Source organism: Leishmania martiniquensis, chromosome 27, assembly GCF_017916325.1.
Source record: "Leishmania martiniquensis isolate LSCM1 chromosome 27, whole genome shotgun sequence".
Classification (NCBI taxonomy): domain Eukaryota; phylum Euglenozoa; class Kinetoplastea; order Trypanosomatida; family Trypanosomatidae; genus Leishmania; species Leishmania martiniquensis.
Window position 1 is genome coordinate 517107 of NC_090162.1, and position 27882 is coordinate 544988.

General features: G+C 58.8%; 4 protein-coding genes across 4 annotated transcripts; all 4 read right to left on the bottom strand.

The window, feature by feature from the left end:
* Positions 1 to 6984: 6984 nt before the first annotated feature.
* Positions 6985 to 8247, bottom strand: LSCM1_03467 (uncharacterized protein; the record flags this gene model as incomplete). The annotated part of the gene is made up of 1 exon (XM_067321009.1): positions 6985 to 8247. One exon carries the CDS (start codon positions 8245 to 8247, stop codon positions 6985 to 6987), a length of 1263 nt encoding a protein of 420 aa, XP_067177619.1.
* A 4136-nt stretch (positions 8248 to 12383) lies between these two features.
* On the bottom strand, positions 12384 to 14405 carry LSCM1_03468 (uncharacterized protein; the record flags this gene model as incomplete). Its single annotated transcript, XM_067321010.1, has 1 exon — positions 12384 to 14405. One exon carries the CDS (start codon positions 14403 to 14405, stop codon positions 12384 to 12386), a length of 2022 nt encoding a protein of 673 aa, XP_067177620.1.
* A 2655-nt stretch (positions 14406 to 17060) lies between these two features.
* Positions 17061 to 18302, bottom strand: LSCM1_03469 (uncharacterized protein; the record flags this gene model as incomplete). Its single annotated transcript, XM_067321011.1, has 1 exon — positions 17061 to 18302. One exon carries the CDS (start codon positions 18300 to 18302, stop codon positions 17061 to 17063), a length of 1242 nt encoding a protein of 413 aa, XP_067177621.1.
* Positions 18303 to 19697: 1395 nt separating this feature from the next.
* Positions 19698 to 21254, bottom strand: LSCM1_03470 (uncharacterized protein; the record flags this gene model as incomplete). Its single annotated transcript, XM_067321012.1, has 1 exon — positions 19698 to 21254. One exon carries the CDS (start codon positions 21252 to 21254, stop codon positions 19698 to 19700), a length of 1557 nt encoding a protein of 518 aa, XP_067177622.1.
* Between the last annotated feature and the right edge of the window lie 6628 nt (positions 21255 to 27882).

The following is a 27882-nucleotide window of genomic DNA, read 5'->3' on the forward strand; positions in this document are numbered from 1 at the left end:
AAAAAACAAACGGATCTATGGGTGTGTCTTCCGGCACGCGTGCCTCAGACGGGAGTGCAGTCAGGCATAGACCAGCGTCAAGGCGTCCTTCACTTCTTCTTCGCCGCCTTCTTCGCCGCCTTCTTCGCCGCCTTCTTCGCCGCCTTCTTCGCCGGCTTCTTCGCCGGCTTCTTCGCCGCCTTCTTCGGCGCCTTCTTCGGCCCAGCCTTCCTCGCCGGCTTCTTCGCGGCCTTCTTCGGCCCGGCCACCCTCTTCGGTGCAGTCTTCTTCGCAGCCTTCGATGCCTTCTTCGCAGCCGCCTTCTTCACCGCAGCGGAGCTCTTTCCAGGCGCCTTCCTGGGCGACGGGCGCGGCGACTTCTGTGGCGGCGCCGCAGCAGCGGCGGCAGCAGCAGCAGCAGGAGTACCGGACATCTTCGAAGGGACGGTTTGTGATAGAGGGGGAGGGGGGCGAACGCGGAAAGGCGAGAACTGTGAGTGGCGGGGGAACTGATGAGAGCTGATATCGGGGGGGGGGGTGGCCGGCGCAGGCGGGAGTGCAGGAGTGAGGGGGCCACGAGGGGAGGAGGGAGGGGGTCAGCGCGCGCGTCAGCATCGAAGCAAGAGGGGGAGGGAAGAGCAGGGATATAGTCGGCAGTGCAGCGCCAGCAGCGATCGAGAACGGCAGTGGTGAGCCGAGCGAGTCGCGTCGTTGGCCGGCGCACCACATCGCCCGCCCCCTGCCCTCCTTTCGGCAGCGCAGGCAGACAAACAACGCCGTGGCCGCGCCCTGCCAGCGGTAAGCAAGTGCGCGCATGCCAAGCGCGTAAGAGGGGGGGCGCGTGTTCGCCTGTGCACGCGGCATCGCCAGCCTCGCAGTGTCCGGTACAACGACCGCGCGCATGCCCTTCCTCCCTGCTGGCCGCCATGCACGGCTGCCGCGGCGCGCACGGCAGCTGCTGCACCTTTGCGCGTAGTTCATTCGCGTGGGCAGTGCGCGACGGCGGGCGTGCGCCTTTCATACGTCACGTTGAGAGCACCCGTGCGCCGGCGTGGCCGTGGGTCGCGCAGCGTGGAAGCGCGTGCGGCGACGGGAAAGAGAGGCAGCAGAAAAACAGGGAAGCTGGCAGCTGGCCGCGCCGCCAACGCAACAGAGACGGGAGGAACCACCAGCGCCCACACGCAAACACAGACGCGCCCGCCCGTACACACGCGCGCACACCAGCGGACGAGGCAACAGCAGTAAGGAGTAGAGCGGAAGCAAAACATGAAGGCAAACAGGCAACTCAGTCGACGAAAAGCGCACAACACTCAGAGAGGCGCGCGCACGCCAATGTTGGCGAGGGGGGAGGAGACACAGAGCGCCGAGCAGCCCATTCGGTGCAAGGCATGCGCGTGTACGTGTGCGCGCGAACACACAGAGAAGAAGCGCGAGGCCAGCATCGACGGGCACAACGACGGACAAAAATGAACGGCAAAGCGTCTCACAACCGGAGCAGAGAGCAAGCAGCCAGAAATGACGCGGCAGCCATACTCCTCCCTCCCTCCTCCCGAGCACATCGGCGCGGCTGTCCTTGGTCGCTCACTTCACCCTAGCACCAGCAAGCCAACAAATGTGTACACATATAGCTGTGGCCCGCTCACCTGTGGCTGCACGACGGTGGCGCCCTCGTCGCCTGGAAGGAGCGGCCAGCCGTCGAAGCGGGCCATGCGCCTAACGGGCTCTCCACGCCGCCCCCTCGCCTCCTCTCTGCATGCGTGATGCGCGATCGGCGCCGGATCGGCGCGGGCGAGCCGCAGGCATGGATCCACGCGGGCCGCGTGCAGGGTCCCGGCTCAAGCGCGGAAGCGGCGGCCTCGCTCGCTCGGGCCGTAGGAGGCGCCCCCGGTGCATGCAGGATGAGCCGCAGGAGGACGCCACCCAGCGTCACGCAAGGGCCCGCACAGACCCCGTGCTCTGCCTGTATGCCGTGTGTCTCCACCAGCTGCCGCAAGCCCACGTGTTCCGTGACGGGGCGCCGAGACTCGACACATCGGAGACTGCACGACGCAGCGGTGTACGTCGGGGGCGTCCGCGTCATGCTTGCCGCGCCCGCGCCCCGTTAGCCAGCCCGGTCAGATGCAAGAGGTGCCGCATATGCCGCCCGCATCCACCCTGGGACTGCGCGACATGGGTTTCCGCGCGTCCATTCACGTCCACCACTCTTGCCCTCCGAGCCCCAACACGCTGTGCTCGGGTGTCATGCACCATGGCAGTCGCGCCGGACAGCGCCTGTGCACCGTGCTCACACTTTTGCATCCAGAGACCTGCCTCACGGCCGCATGGCTGCCGCCGTACCCCGCGGCCATCGCCCCCCGTTTCCGTGGCTATCAGCGGGGGCGTGACCGGATGGCCCGCCCGCATGTGCCGCGATAGGGGGGACGCTGCCGGGTCGGTGGCAGCAGGGGCCCGCGCAGAAGCAAGTGACCGCGCACAACAAGCGCACGGCCTGGCGTCCTGAGAGAGGGGAAGGGGACGGTGATGGACACTCGCCGGGGGAAGTCCATCCGGCGCGAGTAAGATGGGCGTAATCACATCAGCGGCCGCACCGTGTGAAATGATATGTGCCTTCGCCTTCGAGCGATCCGAGAAGCTCACGTGCCATATCGCGCACGACGCCGGGCGGGCTGATCTCTCAGAAAAGACAGGAAAGGATGGGAGCACAAGCACTATGCACCTGAGGAGCAGTGGAGGGGCCCCCGAAGTAGTCCTCTGTCGTCTGCATGTGTCAGGGTGGCAACGCTAGCGGCGGTGGAAGCGGCATGAAAATGCTCGAGGATCCGGGTTAAGCCTCCGTCAACGCCTCCCCCTCCTTCATGTCACAGACACACAGACGCAGGGGCGTCGAATGGCAAATATGCTTTGTCCAGCCGTCTTCGAAAAGAGCAGAAATGGCCGGCTCACGGGCTCTCTGCTTGTCAGGCCAGCTGCCCGCCGCTAATCATGTTCAGTGGTAGCTCTGCTGGGAACCTCTGCAGCGGTTCGGCCAGCACTGCAGACGGAATCAACGTTTGCAGCGGGGAAGCGGGAGCGGCGATCCGCCTCTGCGGACGCGTGTGCGACGAAGCGCCGCATTAGGCCGCGGTGACCCGTATCGAAGAGGGCACACGCCCTTGAAGGGGAAGGGGGGTACTCGGCCCCATGAAGCGCTCTCGTGCACGGTGTCCTGCCCTCCAGAGCGGGAGAGGTAGTGTGGCTTGTACAGCATCCCTGGGTGCCATGGATGTGAGAAGTTCGGCGTCCTCTGGAAAGAGGGACTACCGTAGTCTGGCATTGTTGTGCGGCCCCAAACCCTGCGAGTCTACCGCAATGATGACGGAAAGAATGCCCCAGAGAAATGTCGGCGTAGCTCTGCAGGTGAGCTAGAGCACCTTCGACGTCTTCTGCTGAAAGCACGCAGAGTCATGGCTGTCGTCAAGGCACCCATGGCCCAGCGAGTGAGGTGGAGTTCCTTGCTGAGCTTTGTCCCCGCCGTGGTGAGGACATCATGCTCTGGTGGGTTGAGCACCCCAGCGCAGCCCACAGGCGCTGCTGCTCCTCGGGAGCCTGGCTGGCGCGAGGCTACTGTATGGGGGAAGGGGGTAAACTGGGGGATCCCAGGGTGGAGTGGAAGGCAGATGCCACATGGCTGTGGTCGAAGCATGCCTGCAACTTTATCGCGGACCCGTCCCAAGAGCACCTGTTCATGCAAGCTGCACAGATTTCTGATGCATCGTCCCCACAACGCTGACCTTCTGCCCTCTCGCACTGAGTGTTGGCTGTCGCCTTTCTCTCACTGCTAGTGCGCGTAGTGAGCCGGGGGGAGCAAGGAGAGTCCGGATAGGTGCTCCCTTGGTCGAGGGTCTCTCAAGTTGAGGCCATCACAGGACGGCGTCCATCCCTCGATGGCCGTCTCATGGGGGCCCTTCGGCCAGCGCATCAGAGAACGGGCGATGCCACGGGAGACGTGTGAGGCACTTTCTGAGGAGCTGATTTCAATCGCTCCAGCTTTGGCGCCCAGAACAGTTAGTAAGCGGATTTACCGGCGGCACCGGCATGGGCGGGGCCGTCCTTCCGTGTGTCTCCCACGCCGGGTGGTACGAGTGCGCAGCCGTTCCAGTAGCGCTACGGCTGGGGGTGACATTGCCTGGCATGCGATGGAGGGCTGCCCGTGCCGCCAGGCCGCTCGAAGGAATGTAGACGGACGTAAAGCGCATCCGCCTATTAGGGGGTATCGCATCGAAGCCGGACTGTCACTGCAGTGGCTTTGCCTCGTCAGGGCGGAAGGGTCAACACCGGTGCGTCTGTGCTCTCGTGAAAAGACAGAGAAGCCACCACCACTACACCTGTGCCCCCCCCGCCCCCCGTCTGTATATTGCCGCGCCGGACGGTCGACACCCCGAGAGACCGAATGCCTTGCAGGCCTGCTTAGGAGGCGGTGTTGCGGCTCTTGCGCCGTACAGCCGTGAATCGAATACGCCCCACGGAGTCGGGCCACACCGCACACCGCTTCGCGCCGGTCCGCCGACGGGCATTTCCGCCGCGCCCACAGCGCAGACCCCCGCCCCGCGACGATACCCGCCATCACCGCGGAGCAGCCCAGGCGGGGGAAGCGGCGGGCGACCGCGTGGATGTCCTGCGTCATCGGCACGGCTCGCAGTGAGCCGATGCAAAAGACGCGGCCGTGTGCGCACATTTCTGCGGTACAGGGGCAGTCCGACCCTGTATGCCGGCATCGTGAGCTCGCAGCCGCACACGAAGACAGGCTGCAGGTTCTTGGCCTCTCTCCCCCACCCACCCACACACACACACACAGAAGCACTGGGCCGTGACGATGCCGCGCAGTAAGGCGTCCGGCGTCGCCTGAGCGCGTATGTGCGACGAGGGAGAGAGCAACATGCTCAAAGACGTCGGTCGAAAACGGGGAAAGGGGAGGCGGATCGTCCGAAAGCTTCACGGACCCCATAGAGGCAAAGGTAAACCCTTAAAACGACACCTGACCGAAGGGAGTGTGCACGACAGAAACAGCTGAGCTGTTTCATGGCGAGCCACCAATGACACACAAAGCCTTACATCAAGCGCAAACCAAAAGGTTTTCGGCGACGGCAGAGAGGAGGAGGAGGAGGGGCGGAACACCCCCGCACCTCCTACACAGGAGTCAGCCGCATGGGTGCACGAGGGGTGCGATACGAAAGACACGGCAAGCACGAGAGAGAGTGAATGAGAGGCAAAGACGCAAGAACATTCATAAGCTCAGAAACAGCCGAAACAGAGAAAAGGGGTCGAAAAAAGAAAAGGGATGCGCATGCGACGGTGTCCGGATGGATGGCGTTCGCTTCTATTCCGCTCTGATGAGCTTCCCCCCTCCCCCGATGCAGTCTTTTCTTTTTTCCTCCCCAACCACTTCGAGAGTCAATGCCGCTCTTTTTTCCCTTCTTCGCTTTTGTCTGCCAAGTGCCTCTCCTCACCCTCTGCTGCGAAGTGCAGACGAACGTGATACAGCCGGCGACAAGAGAAGGCGATGAACAAGCACGGAGAGTAGTGCGTGAGAAACCTTTGAAGGAAAAAAAAGACGCGCATCTGCAACAAACGTCGCAACTCCAGAAAACGGAAAGCAGAGAGAAGGTGCGGTGCGATGGCGAAGCCGATCCACCCCTAGAAGGGGGCGGCGAGACCAAACAACTTCGCCTAGCATCACTGACAGCAGCACCCACCCGGTGGCATCGATGAAAAGGCAGCCAAGCACTTCGCTTCTTCGTTACTGTCTCGCTCGCTCACCCGCCCGCTCGAGCCGGGCCAGCATCCCTTTCCTATAGCGTGTGGATCAACAAGACTCAGCCTTTGGGCGCTTGTGGTGAGATCGAAAAAAAAAGTGTGTGCCTGCGCTCCCGTTCCCCAGCACAATCAGCACGCATCGGCAAAATCAGCTCTCTGTGATGCAACGACATGATTGCCGCCTCAGCTCGCACCGCTCTGCAAGACCTTTGTTGATTTGTGCTCACCCCCGCCTTTCTGCTGAGGTGCATCCATGCCCATGGCTTTTCGTTTGTTCTTTGACCCTGAACGCTTGGCTCTCCCAAGATGGGCGGAGGCGGAGGCGTGGGGTCACGATCGAATGAAGTCACTGCACACAAGATGCCGCTCTGAGGAAAGCGGTGGGGAGACGAGAGCCATGGCAGTTAGCGTGAGCCCCGGGGTGGCCAAGACCCCCTTCCAGGGTCGGTCCAACGCGATTTGGTTCATCCTTTTTGTCGGTGTCTGTTTGTTTGCGGATAGGAGATGATATGCGGACGGTCCTTCGAAGAGACCAAAAATCGATGCGGCGAAGGGAAGGGGGAGCGGGAAAGGAGGCAGGCAGCGGCAAGCATTCGAGTGCGCAACTCCGTCGGCTTCCTGAGCCACGCACAGAGAGAGAGAGAAACACACAAACGCAAACACATGCATACACCGACATACATTTTCAATATATATATATATATGTACATTCAGGCACACGTGCACTCGCCCATGCAAGCGCGTCGAAGGAGCTTCAGTCCTCGGGTAAAGGGGCAAAGAGAGGGAGAAAAAGAAGAGCAAAGGAAAGGCGGTGCACACAGTAGGAGAGAGAGGCGTGGACGCGTTCGAGGGAGAGTCAGGGGCGGGTTGAAGGGGAGGGAGAGGGAGGGGGGCAAGAGCAGCAGATGGAAGCGAGAGGGAGACGAGCGGAAACGGAGAAATAAGCCGATGACATAAAGAAAAGGCAGCAGCAGGTGCAAGCAAAGGCGCGAGCAAGGGAAAAGAGAAAACAAAAACGTGGAAGATGGTCGCGCTTCGCTGTACCACCCGCGGCAGATGGGGAAGGGGAAAGACCTCTGGGATGGAGTCAAAGCAGCTAGCCGATATAGGAAGGAGGGAGGGAGGGAGGGAGAGATCAATCGTGAAAGCCAGGAAATGCTTCCTCAGCTCTCCCTTAGCCACCACCGAACCCCTTCCCTCCATATCTTTCCTCTACATCAAAAAGCACCCCAGATGTGGCCGGCTGTGGGATCGCCGGCCACTCTGAATACTTGGACGCACCGGCGGCTGGGTCGACCGCGAAGGCGCGTTCGTTGTAACACGCTGCGGGCGAGCCCCCTCCGGTCGTCTTGGGTGTTGCGTAGACGGCACGCGCGCGATCCTGCCTAGATGCTGGGAGGTGCCACTGCTCTCCGCTTCCAGAGTTGTGGGAAGGCGCAGCGAGACCTCGGCGGCGGGCGGTAGGGTGAGCCTCGCCAAACCTCTTGGCGAGCAACTGCGCAGTGTGTGCGGCAGCCGCGCGGCGTTCCCAGGGCGCCCGTCGTTGCTGCCACGACGCTGCGCCTGCAGGAGATATTCACGTTGCAGCTGCTGCGCTATTTCGGCATCGCGCCTCGCGATATCTTTCTGTCGCGCCACCTCTGCCGGGTCAGCGGCTATGCAATGCTGCAATGCCTCAAACTCGCCCACGCCTCGGAGCGTTTCAGCGCAGCACATCGGGCACAAAGTGCTGCGCTGCTTCCATTCCATGAGGCAGGGAAGGTGGAAATGATGCTGACACGCGCCGCGGAACATCGGATTCTCAGTTGTGTACTCCTCTAGGCAAATGCAGCACAAATCCGCCTCCTCCGAAATCGAGATGGAATGCTCGCACAAAGACGGCGCGGCTGCTGGCACCAACGACGGTTTCGGCTCAGAGAGCGCGGCAGATGCCACCGACTCCTCTGCTGACCTCGGAGTCTCCATGGAGGATCTAAGGGACACAGGCGTCCCTGTCCACTTTGAGGGGACGCTCTGCTGCAGTAGTGATTGATATATGTCGAGCCTAGCGGTGGCGCGGAAGGTCTGCGGCAGCTCCGAAGTTTTGTCCTGCCTGTCTGCCCTTAGTGATGTGCTACTGAGCATTTCCTGGGATTCTCGAGCCCGCAGGGAGCTACTCAGCGGCGTCGCAGCATCTGGTGGCTGACCGTATCGCCTAGTCGGCGTGAGTGAGGCAAGCACTTGATCCCCTTCTTCAGCGGCATCTCCTGTATTGCCCATCCTGCTCGGAGAGGCAGCCGAGGCACGAAAGCCTCTGCTGCTCGAGGTCAGGCTTGGGAGCTGCGGCGACTCGAGCCCCTCACCGTCGCAGAATTCATTCAGATTAGCTTCGACAAGGTTGGCCTTTACAGGTGAGCAAGCGCACTCGGCCATGTAGCGCTTCTCCGCGCTGGCAGAGGAGCGAGAGGGGGAGTGGCTGCTTTCCATGGTGCTCATCCTTACCGAACGTCTCAAGAGCGCTCGCGAAACACCCGCGCGAGGCGCCGTCGATGCGCAGGCGGAAGGAGCGGGAGAGACGTATGGGGCAAGACACCGAGAGAGAAGGGGGAGCGACACAAGTCAGCAGCAGCAGCAACAGTCCCTCCACACCCTTTACCTCGACTGCCGGCAGAACGGGAAACAGACGTGAGAGGGAAACTGAGGTGAAGAGAAGCGCAGAATGAGAAGTGACTGGGGGAGAACAGGGTGAGGGAAGGGACGGAGCGGAGCACCGAAGACGAAGACCAAAAAAAACCTTGAGGAGAAATCTGACAAGGGAGAGAAAGAGAGAGCGGAGTGTGAAAAGAAAAAAAAACAGAAAAACGCGATGTACGCGTCAAAACGCGAAAATCGAGGGCGAGAAGAACTGAGAACGGCTTGGAGAGGAGACGAACCAACAAGAAAGGTGAAGGGGGAAAAAAAAGATGCCTATTCACAACGCAAACGCACACGCATTTATAAAAAAAGAGACACCACAGCGATAAAAGGCCCGAAAACTGAAGAAGCGTGCGGTGAGAAGTGGACGCAAAGAAAAAAAAACACGGAAAGCGGAAGGAGCCCCACGCAGCCGCGCGCTGCTACTTTACACGAATGTGTACGGCGTGCGTATCCGTCAACCCTCCCTCTCTTTCTCTCTGTGTGTGCTCTGTCGGTGGTGAAAGGGTAGGGGACGAAGATGAGGCAGCGCCAAAGAAGCGGCAGTGGAAGCAGAGACGAGGTCCTTCCTTGCCTTCACTCTCTCAAACCGCTTGTCCCTTTGACCCCTATTTTTGTGGCGACGGTTTCGTGGGCTGGAAACAAAGAAAATGCTGAGTTCTATAGCGACTCCTCCTCTTTACTGAAGCGCCTTTTTTGAGTGTGCCGTCGCTGCGTGCGTGTGTGTGTATGTGTGTGTGCGTGTGTGTGTGTGTGTATTGGAGGGGGGTGAGAAGGGAGTGATGGCGCTTCTGTCGATGAGCGTACGTCCCCCGCGGATGAGTTGCCCGGGATCGCAGGAGTGGGCAAGAGGAAGGACGAGGGCGCTGCACTGGGGCGAGGAAGAATACACGAACAGCGGAAGAGGGTGGCAATTGCTGATGCTTGCGTGAGTCTGGCAACGGTCAATCGAACCTACCAGGTACCCGTCATAGAAGGAACTAACCAAGAGAAGCCCCTAACAAAAGGGGAAGAGAGGCAACGTAGCGACAAGAAAGCCGTGCTGAGGTGGGCAGAACACAAAGGAAAAAGGGACGAACGAAAAGCGAAATGAAACGGCCAAAGCAAAAAGAAACTGGCGAAAAATGACGGAACTGTATCACCCCCTCCCCCGAGTCCCTCTTGACAGCGTTTTTGAGGGTTGGCAGAGAGGCGCTGGAGAAGAAGCGCCGCAGCACGTGAAGAGAAGGGGAATTCGTGGAAGCAATGTCGGTGGCGGTGGGAAGAGCGACAGACCTAAAAAGGAAAACAGAGGGGGAGCAAGCGCTAGAGATGATGCCCGGCGCGCCTTCGTGCGTGATGTACGCACTCTTCCGTGCCTCTAAGGCGGTATCTTCCTTAACGTGTATATGGAGAAGAGGGAAGGAGGTACCCTCTCTGACGGCCCCTTCTGTTTTGAATAGAGAGGCCTTCGGGGTCCAGCAAGACGGAAGAGATTCGATGTCTTTCTTTCACCCAACTGCTGTTGCGCGGTCAGGGTCGGGTGTGCTGAGAGCCTCTCTCCCTTCTCGTGCTCTGCTTCGGCGCGCCCGAGATGAATACGCTCACACGCCCACTGCTTCACCTCGAAGAAAAAAAGCGTTTCTCGTTTTTTTTGGGGGGGGATGGCTGACGTCTGCTTTCAACACTGTCGAGACGGCACGCCGTAGGGAGAGGGGGAGGGAGGGAAGCCTCTCTGGCTGCCTGCGCGAGCGCAGCGGATTTTAGCGAAAGGCCGAATGCGCAAGGCGGGGGTGGGGGGACGGAGGAACGGGACGAGAGACGGCAGCGGCGCTGGAGGGGGGAAGTGAGTCAGTGAGAAGTAACGTCACCAACGTTGTACCCCCGGCTCTCACACGGGCGCGACGGAGGCGTGGAGAAAGGGAATACAAAAAGGGTAGAGGAGGAAAGGGAAGGGTCTCGCAGGAGCAAGAAGAGAGGGAGATGGACGGGTACGCAATCACTAGTGAGCCCCTGCGTGTCTGCTGAGGTTGCCGTGGGTGCTGAGACGAGGAGAGTGAGATGGGGGGAGGGGGAGGGGGCAGGAAACTGATACTGTCGCGAATCAGCAACCACGACGCAGATTCACGCGACAGAGCGAGTTGATGGGGAGAAGAAATACAATAAAGAGCAGCAGGCATTCAAACAAATGCCATCAGAAATAAGAAAGACGATGGGAAAGGGAGGGCTGGCGCGATGTGATGTTTCCTTTTTCACATTCAATACGCACAGAGACGGGAGAGAGAGGGGAAGCTGTGTGCGCGATGAGAAAGGGGAAGGCGCGGGTGTGAGTGCGCAGCCTCACAGATGAGTCGCCGCTTGTTGTAGAGAGGATCTCCACCAGGTCGAAAGGCCTGGATTCCTCTTCTTTGTGGGGGTATAAATTGAGATCTCCTCACCTCTTTGGCGCTGCACACACAGGAGGGAGGGAAAGAGGAGGGAAAAAAGCAGAGGAGAGGCCGCAAGGCGCTCTCACTCTCAGCAACCGTCCCTGTGACGGGGTGTATGAAGGAGAAGCTGGGAGGAATAAGAGAAGGAAGGCGGTGCACGATGTGACGGCCGTTGCGCGAACGCTTACGTTTCGGTCGGCACGAGAGCCACTGTCACAAGCCAGTGAAATGAGCTACCTCTCCAGGCACACGCGCAGCAAGGGCGGTGCGCGAGTAGGTAGAAGGTAGGCAGAGCAACGCAGCCGACGAAAGGGAAATGAGTCGCACCGGTCAACTAAGTACACGTGCCCATCGAGTAAGGTACAAGAGCAGCAATAGTGGCAGTAACCAAAGACAACGGGGAGGGAGATGCAATGCGCTGTGAATAAGACCTGCTGAACGAAAAAAAAAAGAGGGGGAGGAAGACGAGGAGAGGTGCGACAGAGGTAAGAACACGTGTATCAACACAGATACAACGGTGTGAAGCGAAAACAAAATGTGGGCAGTAACGAAAGATGAAGAGAAAGGTGCACGTGCGAGCTGAGGCACATGAGCGAATGATTCTCCTCCACACGTGCGCACAGGCAGGTTTGAATACATATGAATGAATGAATGCATATATATATCATATATATATATATGTGCATGTGCATATATATGTACATATACGTATAAAGAGAGAGAGAACATACGTTCGTTTGTGCGGAGTCGTGCCAGAGAGAGGAAAGGGGTGGAGAAAGGCGGAAGAGGTTGCAGTGAAAGAAAGCAATGATGGAGACGTTGCGCAGCTGCGCAGGTGAACGCTCGCACGCCTCCCTCTCTCTTTTGCCAAACCCATCGGACGGGGCCGACACCACACTTCCCATTCGTCGGCTCCATGTAGTTTATGATCGCCATCCTTTTTTTCTTGCATGTGTGTGTATGTGTGTGTCGTTAATGAAGAGAGAGAGCGTGTCGCGCATTACGCGTGCCTCACCATCCCTGCAATGGTGTAGGAGCCTACGACACCTGAGAGCAGTAGAGCTTCCAAAGGAGTTCGGCGCCCCCTTGCCATCCTTCGCTCCACGTGCACCAGAGAGAATGTTCGCCGCTCCAGTGTGCATTGCGCTCCTCAACACGGACAAGTTCAGGGAATCGATCAGCCCATCGCCGCTGCCACAAATAGCGCACAAGAGAGACTGATGACAGCCACCACAGAGCAGCGGCGGAGCGCGGGCCCATCCCTATCCCCTCCTTGTCCTCGTTTGGCCTAATAGCCTGGGCTTGCGTTGTTGAGGTGTCGATGGAAAAGCACCATCTTGAGAGTGGTCGCGCACACATACACACAGTGGGGGGAGAGAGAGGGAGAGGGGAAGGCGTGGACGGCCCCTGCCCCCTCACTTTAGAACCACAAGCTACCACAGGACACCACGCTAATGAAGAACCGACGAGACGGCCGGCACACGTCACACGCTGACAGCACCACGCTGGCCCTTCTGCAGGCTGTTTTGCTCAGCCCTGAACAAGATTCACAAGCTGCGACGTGTCGCGGCCTTCGCGGTCCCTGATGGCTGCCATGATGGCAGACGTGTGCAGGCACCCCATCTCGCAGATGATCATGTCCACGTACGAGGCAGGCGTCACGTCGTAAAGGTATCCAGAGGCACTCGAGGAGAACAGGGTCGAGCCGCCAACGCCGCTGCGCGCGAGAAAGTCGGCGCCACGTGCTGGTGTACCCCACCCCCCAGACGCGCGTAGCTGGGGCGGGGATAGCGTGGGTGGGGTGGGGTAAACAAGTGGGCTGTGCGTGCCTGTCTCGCTGCCGTGCACCTCGGCGACAGGCCTCATATCCGCGAGTTTCGTGTTCTGAGCCAAGTTGCCTACCCACACCTCTGGAACAAACTTGTAGCTCTCACTAAAGCATAGCACAGGCTTGCGGAACAGCTTCGCGCAGGCCGCCACGAGCGCCATGCCACATCGCCCGAACATGTCACCGTTCTGCAGCACAGCCGAGGCACCCATGAACACGCGCGTGCACTTGGGCATCAATGTGCAGCATGCTGTGATGAGACCATACGTTACACCAATGCCAGCGCTTGAGAGCTTGTCGGCCAGCTGCCGCCCCTCAAAGAGTGGCGCCGAGTCGATTACAATGACGCGCTTCGGCTTGCATTGCGGATCGCGCGAGCGGGACAAGAGAATGTACTCGACCAGACTGCTGCGGCCAAACACTAAGATAGTGTCGCTGCTCGAGACGTACGGCAGCGAGCGATCCTCCACAATGCTCTTGAAAGACATCTTCAGCTCCGCCTCAATGGCGTCCAGTATCTTCAGTGTCACCTCACGCGGGTCACCAAGGTCCTTGATGAGGTCAACCATGTTCGGCTTGGGGTGAATCACCTCATCCCGCAACGCGACAAAGCGGCGCACGAGCACATCTTTCACGTGGCGCATGCCGGCAGAGGCCTCCCGCTTGCGGCGCACGAAGTCAAAGTTGATCTGGATGAGCTTTTCAAAGGCGGTGGTGTCCACTTCGTTCAGCGAGGGCACGGCGAGGACCGTTGTGGCACGACTGAGTTCACGGAAGGCAGAAATGAGTGCCAGAGCACGCGCACTGCCGCCGACGAGAAGCATCTGCTCCATCAGTACCGCTACCTCGGCGATGCGGGGGTGAACAACGGCGTCGCGCGGTGGCACGTGCATGCACTTGAGGCCGTTGGCATCCATGGCGCGTTGAACGAGGTCGTGCAGTCTCTTCGCTGCTGCCGCCCGCTCCTCCGCGCTAATCTCCTTGGCAGGCTCGCCGCCTTTCGCCGCTTTGGCGCTGCCACCCTTACCGGCCGAGACGGTAGCCAATGCGGCTGAAGAAGCCGCAGCGGTCGCAGGGGTCGTCGTGGAAGAAATGGATGCGATGTGCGCCGTCGACGGAGCTGACGATGCCTCGCTCAGAGATTCTAAGTGATGTATCTCGGCGAGCAGCGCCGCCTCCTCCTCCGTAACGGCAGCGACTTCGGCGTCGCTGCCACCTGCCCTGACTCTCCTCTGCACCTTGCGCAGCGCATCACGCCTCTTCCTCAACTCGCGCTGCGTCTTGACGGCTAGGCGGGCCTCGTCGCTTCCTTGGCCCACATAACGCATCTGGAGCTCCTTTGCGGCCCCCTCCGCCTCCTTGTCTACTGCGATCATCTTTGACGATACCCCGGCAATGGGCGACGAAGGGGAAGCGATCGGTGCTAGTTCGGTGGCGGAAGCGCTCCCGGCGGCCCTCTCGGTGAGCTCCGCCAACTTCTGCTCCATCGCGCTCAGCTCTGCAGCCGCCTCCTCTGCGGCAGCCTTCGCAGCCTCGTACTCCATCCTGCTCACCACATCGTCCTTGATGCCCTTAAGCTTCTTCTCCGCCTTGCGCAAGGCGTCTTTCTTCTTCTTTAGTTCGCGCTGTACTTTCACGGCAGCACGAGCGTCTTCGGAGTCTTTGCCGGCGAGCCGAAGCTTTGCCTGCCTCTGCGCTTCCTTCTCGTCTGCAGAAGATGACATGAGCTGCGATGACGCCTGTGGATTAATCCGTGTGGTTGACAGAGAAAAGAAGGGCTCTGTGGGCGGGAAGAAAGGTCGTATGAGGACAATGTGATGTCGCTCGGGTCGTTTTTTTGTGTTTGTCTGACTTGGGCGGGCGGCAGAGAGCTCGCGTGTGGTGTGAACCTCCTGGACCAGAGCGCCAGTGAGGGAGCAGCTGCGTCGGCGCGTGTAGAACGGAAAGAAAGACGCAATAAAGGGCAAGAAGCGTGCACACCGACTCCGTCTCGGTATGTTCGACTGATAGATCAAGACGCCCCGCACGCGCAAGCGTGACGACGAGAGGGATGATGTGGCGCTCTCGAGCAAGTAAAAGAAGAGGGAGACCCGAGAGAGGGGCTCTGATGGGGTGGTGAAGGACCGGAGGAGACACGGTGACACGCAGACATGAGTCGGCGCACGCGCAGAAGGGAAAGGGGTAGTGGAGAGGAAGATGGGATGTGGGTGAGGGTACAAACACCGCGGGAATGTACCGCGTGAAGAAGTCAGGCTTGATTCGCATCGCATAGCAATGAAGTATGTGCAGCCCTGCAAACGTGGCCAAATGGCAAAGCTGTCACCGCCATGATAGTCATGCCACCACGCGCCTCTCGCCGACGCAACCATCTTGACGACTTCGCGCAGGCTGGCCTACACCACCGTGTCAGGCGCTAAACACACATATGACACGCAGAGAACAAAGAGGCTCGGCCTGCTTTCAGCGCCGGTGTTTCTCAGACGTCTACGTCATGGGCATCGGCCTTCTTTGTTTGTTTCGTTTCCTTCAGCGGCAGCGCCACCACGTGAAGCAACGCGCGACGCTCGATGCGGCGAACAGCCACACGCGTGGCCCTCTGCTTTCGCTGCTGCGCCCAATAGCGTATTCATGTGGCGTTGTTTTGTCATCGCTGCCTCCACATAGTGAGATCGAGGAAAAAGGCGTCTCACGCGGTACAACGAGGGTAATGAAACACGATGACAAAAAAAAAAGCGAAAGGGGCAAAGAAACATTCAGTACAGACAAGAGCGAAGAAGAGGTGGGACCGAGAAACGAAGCTCTGATCTCGGTGGCGTAGCCGGTACTCTCGCTCATGAAATCGGTACATATCAAATCACATCTGTGTCTTTCACCCTTGCGAACAGACACGTTGCTCTGCTGCTCTCGTCTCCACACAGGAGCATCAGAACCAAGACGAGAGTGTGGGACACTTCAAAGAGCAACCGATCACACGGTACTCAAGAAGGGGGGAGGGGGGCCAAACGGCTACGACGCACAGACACCAAAGCACACGCGCATACGTGTGCACAGACAGCCGGGAGAGAGGGGAGTCACAGTGCAAATAAAGAAGGACATGGCGGCAAAAAAGGGGCTCCCCATTCGGCACAAGAAAGAAAACAAAGTCTAAACAAAATCCAACAGACAACAAAGAGAAGAAAACGTCATGTCAAAGTGCGGTGTGCACGGTGAAGGAGAGAGGGACAGAGAGGAACAGGGGGGAGGGTTGTCGGAGGAGAGAGACGGCAGCAGAGGCAAGGATCGGCAACGGCCGAGAGAGGGAAGCGGTCAAGAAACAGAAGAAGGGAGAAGGGGAGCGAAACCCCTCAGAAGAGAGCCACTCCAGCAACATTCGCACCACCATCACACACTCCTTTGCCCCTTACCCCAGTGCCTTCACCACCACCACCCACGGCCTCCGTCGATTTCGTTTTTGTTTGTCTATTTGTTTCCTCTTTGCTCGGCATCAGCGCACACCGCGTACAGGAAGAAAATAAAAACACAGAAAGCCAAAGAAAGAAACGAGAAGAAAAAAGTCAACGACACGCGCAATCAAAACATGCAAAGGAAACTTCTGCCAAGCGCGCATGGGACATAGAAGAGGGGCGGATGGGCGAGACGGCGAGCAAGCGAGCGAGGTGTCGGTGGTGGCGTGGCGCGTGCCAAACCGTCCCCAGGAGAGAGAGAAGGACATAGGAATGCAGCGCATGAAGCGTTTGTAAACGGAAAGAAAACAAAAGGAGGCCGCCATACAGAAAGAGGAAACACATCGCATCAACACCCACGCCCAGTGCGTACACGAGACGAGTGGGGACAGATACACGAACCCGCAGAGGAAAGTGGCAGGAAAGCGGTCCCTGCCCCCAGAAGATCGTGCGCCTTCAGAGGGAGTAAAGTCGAGTGTAATGAAAATGTGCAAAGACGCACGGCAACCTACACGAGGGACGGGGTAGACAGCAATGTCAGCGGATGCCGACGTGAACGTCTTCAAGCCATCAATCAGCCATTCTTTGCGCCCGACAGTGGTTTCAGCATTCGAGCCATCGCCTCTAAAGCCAGGCACACCGATCCACTCACCTGCAGAGATCTGCAGATAGAAACGGTACAAGAACGTATCTGAATGTTGCAACCGCTGGCCACCTAAAGGCTTGGCAACCTGACCGTCCTCCCTCGACGGCGCACCTTCCGCAATGTCAGCAGCAACTGAACTCACGCTCACCGGCACCAACGCGGCGGCAGGAGCGAGGTGACGATCAGCCCCTCCCCCCTCTCTGCGTCTTGTCAGTACCGTTTCTCGTCCTCTTTTTCCTTCATAAGCGAGTCGTGGAGGCAGTCTCACAGCCCAGTGCCGACCTCGGCGACTAATTCTTTCGGGCAGATTTCCTACGCAGGTTATCGACTTCGTCTTGGAGTCGTGTGATCATCTGGCCGTTCGTAAGGCGCTCCTTATCGAGGGTCTTCTGCACCTCGTCGAGGTAATGGAGGTGCTCACGGCGGAAGCGCCCCATCTCCACCACGGTGCTCTCCTTCGCATGCTGCAGCGCAGAGGCGCGCCATTCCATCTTCTCGATCTCGCAGTCTATATTGTCCATGCGAATGTTCGCCACAATGTGGGAATCATACAGCTGGTCGATCTCCTTCGCCATCTCTTCCACAATATCCGCATCAACGCGCTCCTCCTCCTCCATGTCGTCACCGATGACGGCGTCACCTACTAGCTCGAGGTGTGTCTGAATCTTCGCAATTTGCATGGCGCGAAAGCGGATGGCCAGCTCATTCTGCTTGATGAGATTATCCTCCTTGCTTAGTTCGTACAGCGCGACGCGGCGGTCGAAGTTGCTGTGGCGGATGTAGTCCTCCGACGTCATGCCGTGCTGGTTCTTGTCGGCGATCTTGTCTCGGCGGGCAGCCGCACGCGCCATCACGTCGCACTCGCGACGCAGGGCCGACAGCTTCGCCTTGCGCTCGGCGAGTACCTCGACAGCCTCCGCGCGCTGATTCTCCGCATCGGTTGTCTCCTGCAGAATGGCGGCAAGCCGCAGCAGCTCACGGGACTGGCCCTCCAATAGAATACGCGTATTCTCACGCTGGCGGTATACCTCCGCGGCGTCTCTCAAGGCAACGTTGTAGTCGTTCTTCTTTTTTGCGCCTATCGCAGAGCGCAGCCTGCCATCGGCGTCCATGCCAGCGACTTCCACAAGGCTAATGTACTGCTGCTCCGCCTCCTCTGCGCGGTCCTCCGCAGTGGCCAGTGCCCTCTGCAGGCACTCCTTCTCCTTCACCAGCAGCTTGTGCGCCTGAACGGAGGTCTCCACTTCACTGCACTTGTGCGTCAGCTCGTCAACGAAGTCCCGTGGAAGAGAGGTGCCGGCACTGTCAGCCGCACTGCTGCGCTGCGCCGAGACACGAGAGCGCTGCGACTTTGGCTGTACAGAGCTGCCCGTGCTCTCACGCATCTCTGATATCTTGGCCTGGGTTGCATCCGACACCTCGAGGGAGCGCTTCGTGGCACGCAGATATTCCACTTCGTTGCGGAGGGCCTTCGCCTGGCTGTCGAGCTGCAGAAGCTGCTTAGACAGCTCCAGCACGCTAGGGGACGCCATTGCTGTAGGAAATGTCCCTCTTGACCTCCGTTGATGTGTGCTCGTCAGTGACACCCCTCGAAGAGTCCGAGACAACCGGCCGGCGCACTAAAAGCCGAAAGGAAGTAGCGAAAACGAAGAAAAAAAGATACGTCCTCCGAATCGGGTGCGTGTGTGAGCGGCGGTATTCACTACTGAGTATCTCGTGTGGTGAGCAGTTTTGGGGACGAAACGGAGGAGGAAGGAGGGTTCCGGAGACGGAGAGAGATGTGGGCGAAGACCTCTGCATGGAGGAAGGGAGGAGGAGGAGGAGAGACAAAAACGAGTGCGCCGCAGAAATTCGTCCTTCTTGTTGCGCGCTCTTTTCTCTTGTCAACGTGGAGCTTTGAGCAGCGGGCGTGACGTGCTTGTGAGAGGAGACGGCGGCGGGCGCAGACGAATCGAAAAGGAAAGAGAAGGAAAGTGGGATAGCTGAGGTCGGCGCGCCCCTCGGCAGCTCTAAACAAAAGGAAAGCGCCGCGCGTACGGCAGCAGAAGTATTAATAGGCGGCAGAAGGGCAAGCGCTAAACGGTAAGTCTTATTCCTGAAATGGACTCCAGCTGAGGGAGATGCCGAGGCCTACATCCAGCTGACGTGTATAGAAGAGGAAGCCACTAAAAGGATGAGGGAGCGCTGAAGAAGGGCGGGTCCGGAACGCTGAGGGATGAGCATAGGAGACAGCCGTCCATGCGCACACAAATAGGGAGGGCGCCGCCCAGGCGCAGCAAAGCACACAAAAGGGGCGACAAAGATAAAAAAGCGATAAGCGGGCCGACCGTTGCACCCTCCACTCCCACCCCTCTTCTCAGCTGCGCACCGACTCCTGGGTGTATCTCACCCACACACACACACACATAGACAGACGTGCATCTGTGTCTGTGTGTAAAGGACGCGGAGCAACGCCAGATTTAGACATTCCAATCACTAACCGTTTCAAGATCGGTACGAGTCGAAGCGTAGACCTGCACCGCGCAGCCACACGCAGGCGCCCTGATGTGCCCTCGAGGTGTTGCGGAGCGGCTAGCCGGGTCTTCACGAAAAGCCACGTGAGGTAGAAGAAACGAAGAGCAGGCGGTGCGCAGAATGGTGCTTTTCACGCCAGCCACTTCATAGAAGCACCCCTCAGGTCGCATCTGTGTACATGAGTGCGAGCGTGCGGGAGGAGCCTGCGATCGAAGCAAACACACACACACAAACGAGAGAGAGAGGAGACGTATATGCGCAACGTGTACCGCAGAGGATTTTGAAAGATAAAAACATGTCGGCAGCACTGGCCCAAGCAGACAGCGGAGCAGTCAAAACAAAAGCACTGCTTCACCCCCCCTTCCCCCTTGCGATACGTCGGAGGGGGGGTAGAGAGAAGAGAAACGAGAGACTCAAGGATCCCTGTCAGCCTTGTCTGCAGGCGGCAAAACGCTCATGTGCACTGACGATGTAGAGTCGCTGCCGTCATCCACCCGCTCCAAACTGCGAGCGCTCGCTTGATGGCTGGGGTGGGCTACCCCATCACCCTCTTGAGGTGCTTGCTTTGGTAGAGAAGATTTACTGTCCGTATGCGCAGCAGGGGCTGCACGAGTAGTACCAGGAGACTCGCTTTCAAGCCCGAAAAGCTTCGACACATCGGTGTCGATGAGCTCAGCACGGTCATGACGATCCGAGAATCGTATCGGTGCCGGTTTTGTGCCGTGCTCTCGCGTATGAGGAAACTGAAAGACGGTGTGCTCGGCGCTGTTGTCCTCGTGAACCTCCACGTTTGTTTCGCTCTGCATTTCCGCCTTGTTGTAGCGCATAACATCCATGAATTGATCGAAATGCCCGCGCGGGTCCGTGAACCCTTTCGCGCCTTGAGACCTCGACATTGCAAAGTTGAACTCCGCCGCCTCTTGCATCTGCTTGCGCATCTGCTCCTCGTTCGCTGAGAGCCGCTCATTATAGACCGGAACACCGTGGATAGTGTCCACGGCGCGCTTGATGCGCCGCGTGCGGTCAAGCCACCAGACAAACTTTGCCTGATTGTGCTGGTCCTTTCCGAGATCTGCTGCGTACATGTGCTTGTAGATATTTCTGTGTGTGCTGAAGTGCTTGTGGCGCATCTGCAGCACCTCTGGCCTTTCAGCTACCTCCTCTGCCGTGACAGTAGCCTCACCGCGCTCCAGCTGCTCAATGCGCCGCTCCTCCAGCATGTCTTCCAACTCGCTCGCCTCCGCTGCCCGTTGCTGTCGGCGCTTTTCCCGGTTACTGGCGCCGAGATCATCGAGGGTGCGCACACCGCGGTGGCGATTTGTCAGGTACTGCTCCTCCTTCAGAACTTCCTCTTCACTGTAGCCAATCTGACGCAGGATCTCCGCCTCTCGAGCCTTCTGGATTTGTGCTTTGCGCGCCTCCATGTGGGTGTTGGCGTCGTCGATGCTCTTGTGTAACTTACCCTTGTAGTTGCGGTACTGTATGCGGGGCAACTCGACCGTGTCGAGGATGTCCTGTAGCACCTGCCTTTCCAGTTTCGTATGGCCTAAGAGCTCATCGAGCGGCTTCTTGCGCTGCTCCGGTTGCAGAACCCAGCGAAGGTCCTCGTCATCGATACGACCGCGCACCAGAGAGTATGGCTCATGCTTATCACGCTCCCACGCGAGGGGAAGGTTGCCGCTGATGACCGTATGGTCCGTCCGCAAGTTGTCAGCCATCTCCAAGTACGTGTTCAAGTACCACCGGGGTGCCACGTGGTCCGTCAGCTCGGTGCTGTTGGCGTCTTTAGACGTCTCCACGTACATGATCGGCTCGGTGTTCACATCGTCCTGGCGGCTGTTGATACCCTGTGCCGTAAACTGCGGCTTCTTGAACTGCTGCTCCACTGGGGTCTTCTCCAGGCGCGGCATCTTTTTGGCCACGTATCGTACAGGTGCTTCACGCACGGGCTTCGCAGCAGCGCCACCCATGGATTCCCTCAGCTTCTTCTGCTACAAATTGGTATTTCTCCTATGCTGTCACTTGTTGATATGTGTGCCTATGAGCACCGCTGTCGCCACTGCAGTGGTGTCACTGCTTTCCGCTTCGCGAGCTTGATGCTGTCTCTGCCCGCTACCCCAGCCCTAACACGGACACACACACACAGACATGCACACCCTCTTTAGATGGTGAGTAAGCGCGGGTCGGATTGGGCGCCTGCGTGCCGATAACGAGTAGGGAATAGATATGAGCGAGAGAGGTACAACTCCTCCTCATGAGCGCACTCATGCATGCACAGAGTGACGGGCAGGCGGGGAAATGGCGTTCGCACGATTAAGACGAAAGCACTCAAGAGAGACAGAGAGAGAGAAAACGCCCAAGAAGGGAGACGAGACGTTCGTCCATAACGTGGTTCACTGCGCACGTTTCCGAGAGTCGAGAATAGACGCTGGCGACACTGGTGCAAGACACAGAGCTTAGAGGCAAAGGCACCGAGGGAAGGGGGACAGGAAGAAAAATGAAAGGAGTGCAATAAAGGCCCTCACAGCACATTCCCCCAGTGACAGGGGGGGCGTGGGGTGCGGCCGAATGCGCCTTTCCTCCCTCTATTTGCTGGAGCGGCACAAGATTGGTTTCTTCCCCCCCTCCTCCTCCCACCCACCTTTGGCACTCCTCAGCGAAGCACCACCCACACGCTTTACGCTCACCTGTGTGCTCAACTAGCTCAGTAATGCTTGGGTGCATGCACCGGACACTTTGCCTCGTGACACCTCTTCCCACTCAGGCGTCTGCCCAGACTTTCACAGCTCTTTAGAATCTGCGAGAAGACGGCATACCATTGCTTGAGTAGCGCCGCGCACCAAGGTTCCCGGCGAGCACACAACCCTTCATCACCTATGAGGAGACAAGACAGCCGCAACGGTGAAGGGCTCACCATGCACGCAGTCCTTTGCATCCAGAGATGTCGCACGGAACTGAAAGCACGAAGTGAGGCGTAAACGAGGGAAGGCCAGGGAAATAGAGAGCGCGCCTTCACACCGACAACGCACCCAACCAAGGCACAGACGAGAGCTAGAGCAATAGTCAGCGCCAGACACGGTGCACCAGCCGCCAAACCCTCATGGCCCTTCGAAGACGAAATGCCCCCATGCAGCATCGTCGAGGCGCATGCGCACCCCCGCTCCCACGCGAAGGACGTCCGATGATGCCCGCAAAATGTTTTTTCTTTTTTTTCACGCTGTTCGTTTCTTCTTTGTGTGCGATTCTGCAACACGTCGAGCCCATCTACACACGTCGACAAACGTGTGCCGCTAGAAAAAATAGGCTAAAGCGAGTCGGAGAGGAGAGAGGCGAACGGCCAAACAAACAAAAGAGACCAAATCGAAGGAAGAAAAAACATAACAAACAAAAAACAAACGGATCTATGGGTGTGTCTTCCGGCACGCGTGCCTCAGACGGGAGTGCAGTCAGGCATAGACCAGCGTCAAGGCGTCCTTCACTTCTTCTTCGCCGCCTTCTTCGCCGCCTTCTTCGCCGCCTTCTTCGCCGGCTTCTTCGCTGGCTTCTTCGCCGCCTTCTTCGGCGCCTTCTTCGGCCCAGCCTTCCTCGCCGGCTTCTTCGCGGCCTTCTTCGGCCCGGCCACCCTCTTCGGTGCAGTCTTCTTCGCAGCCTTCGATGCCTTCTTCGCAGCCGCCTTCTTCACCGCAGCGGAGCTCTTTCCAGGCGCCTTCCTGGGCGACGGGCGCGGCGACTTCTGTGGCGGCGCCGCAGCAGCGGCGGCAGCAGCAGCAGCAGGAGTACCGGACATCTTCGAAGGGACGGTTTGTGATAGAGGGGGAGGGGGGCGAACGCGGAAAGGCGAGAACTGTGAGTGGCGGGGGAACTGATGAGAGCTGATATCGGGGGGGGGGGTGGCCGGCGCAGGCGGGAGTGCAGGAGTGAGGGGGCCACGAGGGGAGGAGGGAGGGGTCAGCGCGCGCGTCAGCATCGAAGCAAGAGGGGAGGGAAGAGCAGGGATATAGTCGGCAGTGCAGCGCCAGCAGCGATCGAGAACGGCAGTGGTGAGCCGAGCGAGTCGCGTCGTTGGCCGGCGCACCACATCGCCCGCCCCCTGCCCTCCTTTCGGCAGCGCAGGCAGACAAACAACGCCGTGGCCGCGCCCTGCCAGCGGTAAGCAAGTGCGCGCATGCCAAGCGCGTAAGAGGGGGGCGCGTGTTCGCCTGTGCACGCGGCATCGCCAGCCTCGCAGTGTCCGGTACAACGACCGCGCGCATGCCCTTCCTCCCTGCTGGCCGCCATGCACGGCTGCCGCGGCGCGCACGGCAGCTGCTGCACCTTTGCGCGTAGTTCATTCGCGTGGGCAGTGCGCGACGGCGGGCGTGCGCCTTTCATACGTCACGTTGAGAGCACCCGTGCGCCGGCGTGGCCGTGGGTCGCGCAGCGTGGAAGCGCGTGCGGCGACGGGAAAGAGAGGCAGCAGAAAAACAGGGAAGCTGGCAGCTGGCCGCGCCGCCAACGCAACAGAGACGGGAGGAACCACCAGCGCCCACACGCAAACACAGACGCGCCCGCCCGTACACACGCGCGCACACCAGCGGACGAGGCAACAGCAGTAAGGAGTAGAGCGGAAGCAAAACATGAAGGCAAACAGGCAACTCAGTCGACGAAAAGCGCACAACACTCAGAGAGGCGCGCGCACGCCAATGTTGGCGAGGGGGGAGGAGACACAGAGCGCCGAGCAGCCCATTCGGTGCAAGGCATGCGCGTGTACGTGTGCGCGCGAACACACAGAGAAGAAGCGCGAGGCCAGCATCGACGGGCACAACGACGGACAAAAATGAACGGCAAAGCGTCTCACAACCGGAGCAGAGAGCAAGCAGCCAGAAATGACGCGGCAGCCATACTCCTCCCTCCCTCCTCCCGAGCACATCGGCGCGGCTGTCCTTGGTCGCTCACTTCACCCTAGCACCAGCAAGCCAACAAATGTGTACACATATAGCTGTGGCCCGCTCACCTGTGGCTGCACGACGGTGGCGCCCTCGTCGCCTGGAAGGAACGGGGCCAAGAAAACACGCGTGGTCAACGTGCGGCGCAGGGTACAGTTACCACATCCAGCGCAGGGTCGCTCAAGAAGGACGCTCAACACGGCTCAGTGGTCACGTCGACGAGCCTCAGCTAGTTCTCGCGAATCGCAGCAGAGCACTACATGCAGGCTAAAAGCGCAAGCTTCTCTTTGAGCTTGCAGCTCGCTTTACAAAACGGGGCGAGCACAGGTCTTTAGGCGTTTTACGCGGAGTTGCACGGCGTGGCCTGGATCTGCCCCTTCACCTCTCCGGAGAGCGTGTTCGGTGCAACGCCCATCAGGCCCTCAGGGCCGTAGTCCCACGCATCTGCTCCATGAATCGGCCAACAGCGTCGTGCGTAGAGATTGGAAACGGTGTCAGGAGGTGCTTGATCGGAGCACACGTGGCCTTTTCCTTGCCATGCACTTCGCACGCTCTCTGAAGCACCCACACGTCGATGTCTTTGAAGATCTCTTTCACCTCCTTCACGAGTGATTCCGGCACTCGGAAGCCAAGTGGCGCACCGCACGGCACCATCCCAGTGTAACGGGTACGGATGAATACCTCCGCACAGTCGCCGTCTAACGTCTGCCTCCACTGGGAAAGGAGCATCTCGATGTCGTTGCGAAGCCATCGCCTACGCCCGCACGTGCAGAGGGGGGGCGCCTTTATCATTTACCCATGCGCTGTGCGAACGCGTACGCGAGTTTAGTCATCTTTTGCACGATCCGCTGCATCGTGCAAAAGCTTGCGCATCCCCGCTTCTGTCATCTCGACGACTGCGGCATAGCCCCCCACCCCGCAGCCCATTTCTTTCACCCCATCATGAGATTAGATGACGTGAATGTTATTCTGCACTGCCACTGCCTTGCTGAACACCGCCAGAGCGCACGGGGGGCATCACTGCCGCCTGCATCTCGTCACCCTACACCTCATGCTGCTGAAAGCACTACACTCTCACAGCAAGGGACTCGAGCCTCGCGTGTCTTCTTGTGTGTCTGTATGTGTCTGTCTGTGTGTGTCTGTGTGTGTGTTTGTGTGTGTGTGTGTGTGCATTTTGCGTCGAAGACGGACGCCTTGGCGCTGGGGACGCGGTACTTTTACGCGTCACAGGGAGCGGATAGGGGCATAGGCGAGCTCTTTTTTTTTGTTTCTGTGGAAGAAGGGAGGCTGCTTCAGAAAAAAAAAATGTGGGGACGTCTGAAGAGCTCCGGTGATGAGGCTGAACACGAAAGTACAGCGTCCGTTTCGGTATGGGCCATGCTCTTGATTCACGTATGCAGCATTACCCATTCTATGTGTCACCATCTCTGTCGTCTTTTCGCCTGTGCGCGCGGCGTGTGACAAAGGGGGTGAAGAAAACATCGGCGGCATTAGGAAGAATCTAATCAATGGTGTAATGTGCAAGTCGTTGAATTCTTATCGGAGGTGCTGACGCGGTGGCAAAGAAAACACCGGAGGTCGTGGTGAGAGAAGGAGGATAAGCGCCTATGAAGGGAGGGGAGGGAGGGTTGTGAGAAACAGCAGCGGGCGTACGCCCGTAAGGGCGTGCAACCAAGCGGCACGAAAATAAGGGACCGGGACGTTGGCAAGTTGAATGGTAAATGAGCCGCACACGATGCGAAGAGAGAGAAACATAAACACGTGCACAAGCAAGAGAAAACGAGCTGCAGCGATTGCGACGCGAGCTTTTGGACGAACGAGTGAAAGTGTGCGTCCCCCGACGTGTTGTAACTGGCGCCCCTCCCTTTTCGAAAAGATGCACGGAAGTCCAAACGTTTCATGCAGCAAGTCCCCTTTGCCATAGAGCACGAGCTCTGTCTCTCTCTGCCACGCCTACGAAAGGGACTTTCGGTGGTGCAAAGCAGCAGTAGGCAACCGTTACAGCAATTTTCCAGCTCAGCCACCTCAGCATGGTCCCTGCCGCAACCTCTGCCCAGTCGCCACTTCACAGGTCCCCTCCAAGCCTCCCCATAATCCCGGCCGCCACTTGATGCGTCCCCCCCTCCACGGGCATGTCTCCCAGGCCCCTCTGACCCCATCAGTCGGCATCGAGGGCCGGGTGAGATACGTTCGAGCCAAGCCGACATTTCGCCCGCCACATGGGTAGCACAAACGTCCTCACTGTCGCAGTTCGTACCGACGCAGCGCCATGCAGGACCCAGCAGGCGCCGTCCGCGGCGATGCATCGCGCTGGCTTCGCTACGTCACAGGCACCTGGCCCTGCCACAGTCGGGGGCGGTTCACGATTGGTAGGGGTACGGAGGCTGCTCGGCTCCCTCCAACAGAGTGGGGTACTGAGCCTCATTTCACAGCTGTAGTGTCTCTCGTCATCAGAGCCTAGAAAGTCGGAGAGTAACAACAAAAAAAAATAGCTCTGCCCTTGCCAAGCTGTGCGCCGTCTTCCATTCCCTCTCAGGCCGCTCACTTTAGCCTCACGCCCAAGACTTGTAGCATGCCTCCCTCTCTTCTCCTCACTCTTGACGTGGACGGTAGCGGAAACGTGTGCGCCCTACACAGAAATGCTGTTCTTTTTTCCCTTTCCGTTTCATTCTCCTCGAAAAAAACAAAAGAGTACTTACGATGCACCGTCTCATGTGTGTCTGTTATCCCTAACCTCACACACACACGCGCGCGCACGCACGCACACCAGCGCCCCATTCGTTGAAAACGGCAGTGGCACGGGCTGGGGGGATGACGAAAGAGGGAAAATGCACAGCCGAGAGACTGTTGGCAACGGATATGAAAAGAGAACTGGGCAACGAGGACCAAAAGGTACCAAAAAGTACCAGAAGAGCAAACCGCGGGAGCACGCGGACACCACGCGTCGTTGGAGCAGATGACGCAACAAAGTGCGTTCAAGAAGGGGTGAACGAGAACGGGAAAAAAGAGGGGCATCCTCTCCCCAATGTGCATCGGCCTCTTCCTTTTTGCTGGTCTCCAGCACCCGCGTGAGTAGCCGCCCTCGCTCTTCCCCCCCTCTCAACGTATTCATCACACAGGAAGCGTCGCATGGTCACCTCGGGAAGCTGCTGGTGCACAAGTCCTCCTTTCCTCTCGCACCACCCACAGATGCACGCTCCTACGCCAAAGGTAGCAAAAAGTCGCATGGCCGCAGTCAGCCGTGTGCTCCCCCCTCCTCGCCCGCCAACCGCTGACTGAAGCCCCTGAAGTCACGTACGCATCCATAGAGATTCATGGAACGTTCGAAAACACGAGAAGACACGGTGGCCGTCTTCAAGCCCTGCCTTTCCTGAGTTGTTGGTGCATCTGCTCCGACAGTGGGCCTCAGCAGTGAAAGAAACGCGAGAGGTGCGAGTTTCGCAGAGGGAAAAGTGGAACGCGTATTCGCCTGTAGGTCATCCTTGCAAAAACGCGAGACGTGACGCTGTAACAAGCGAAGAAGCGAGCAAGGGGGCTCCACAGACGCACACACACACGCAGGTGCGCGACATTAGACATCGTTGGCTACTTCACCGAGTCGACAGGCCGTCCCAAACGTTACCAAGAAGGTCACACACTTCGTTCTTGGAACGACAAAAGAAACTTTACGGCG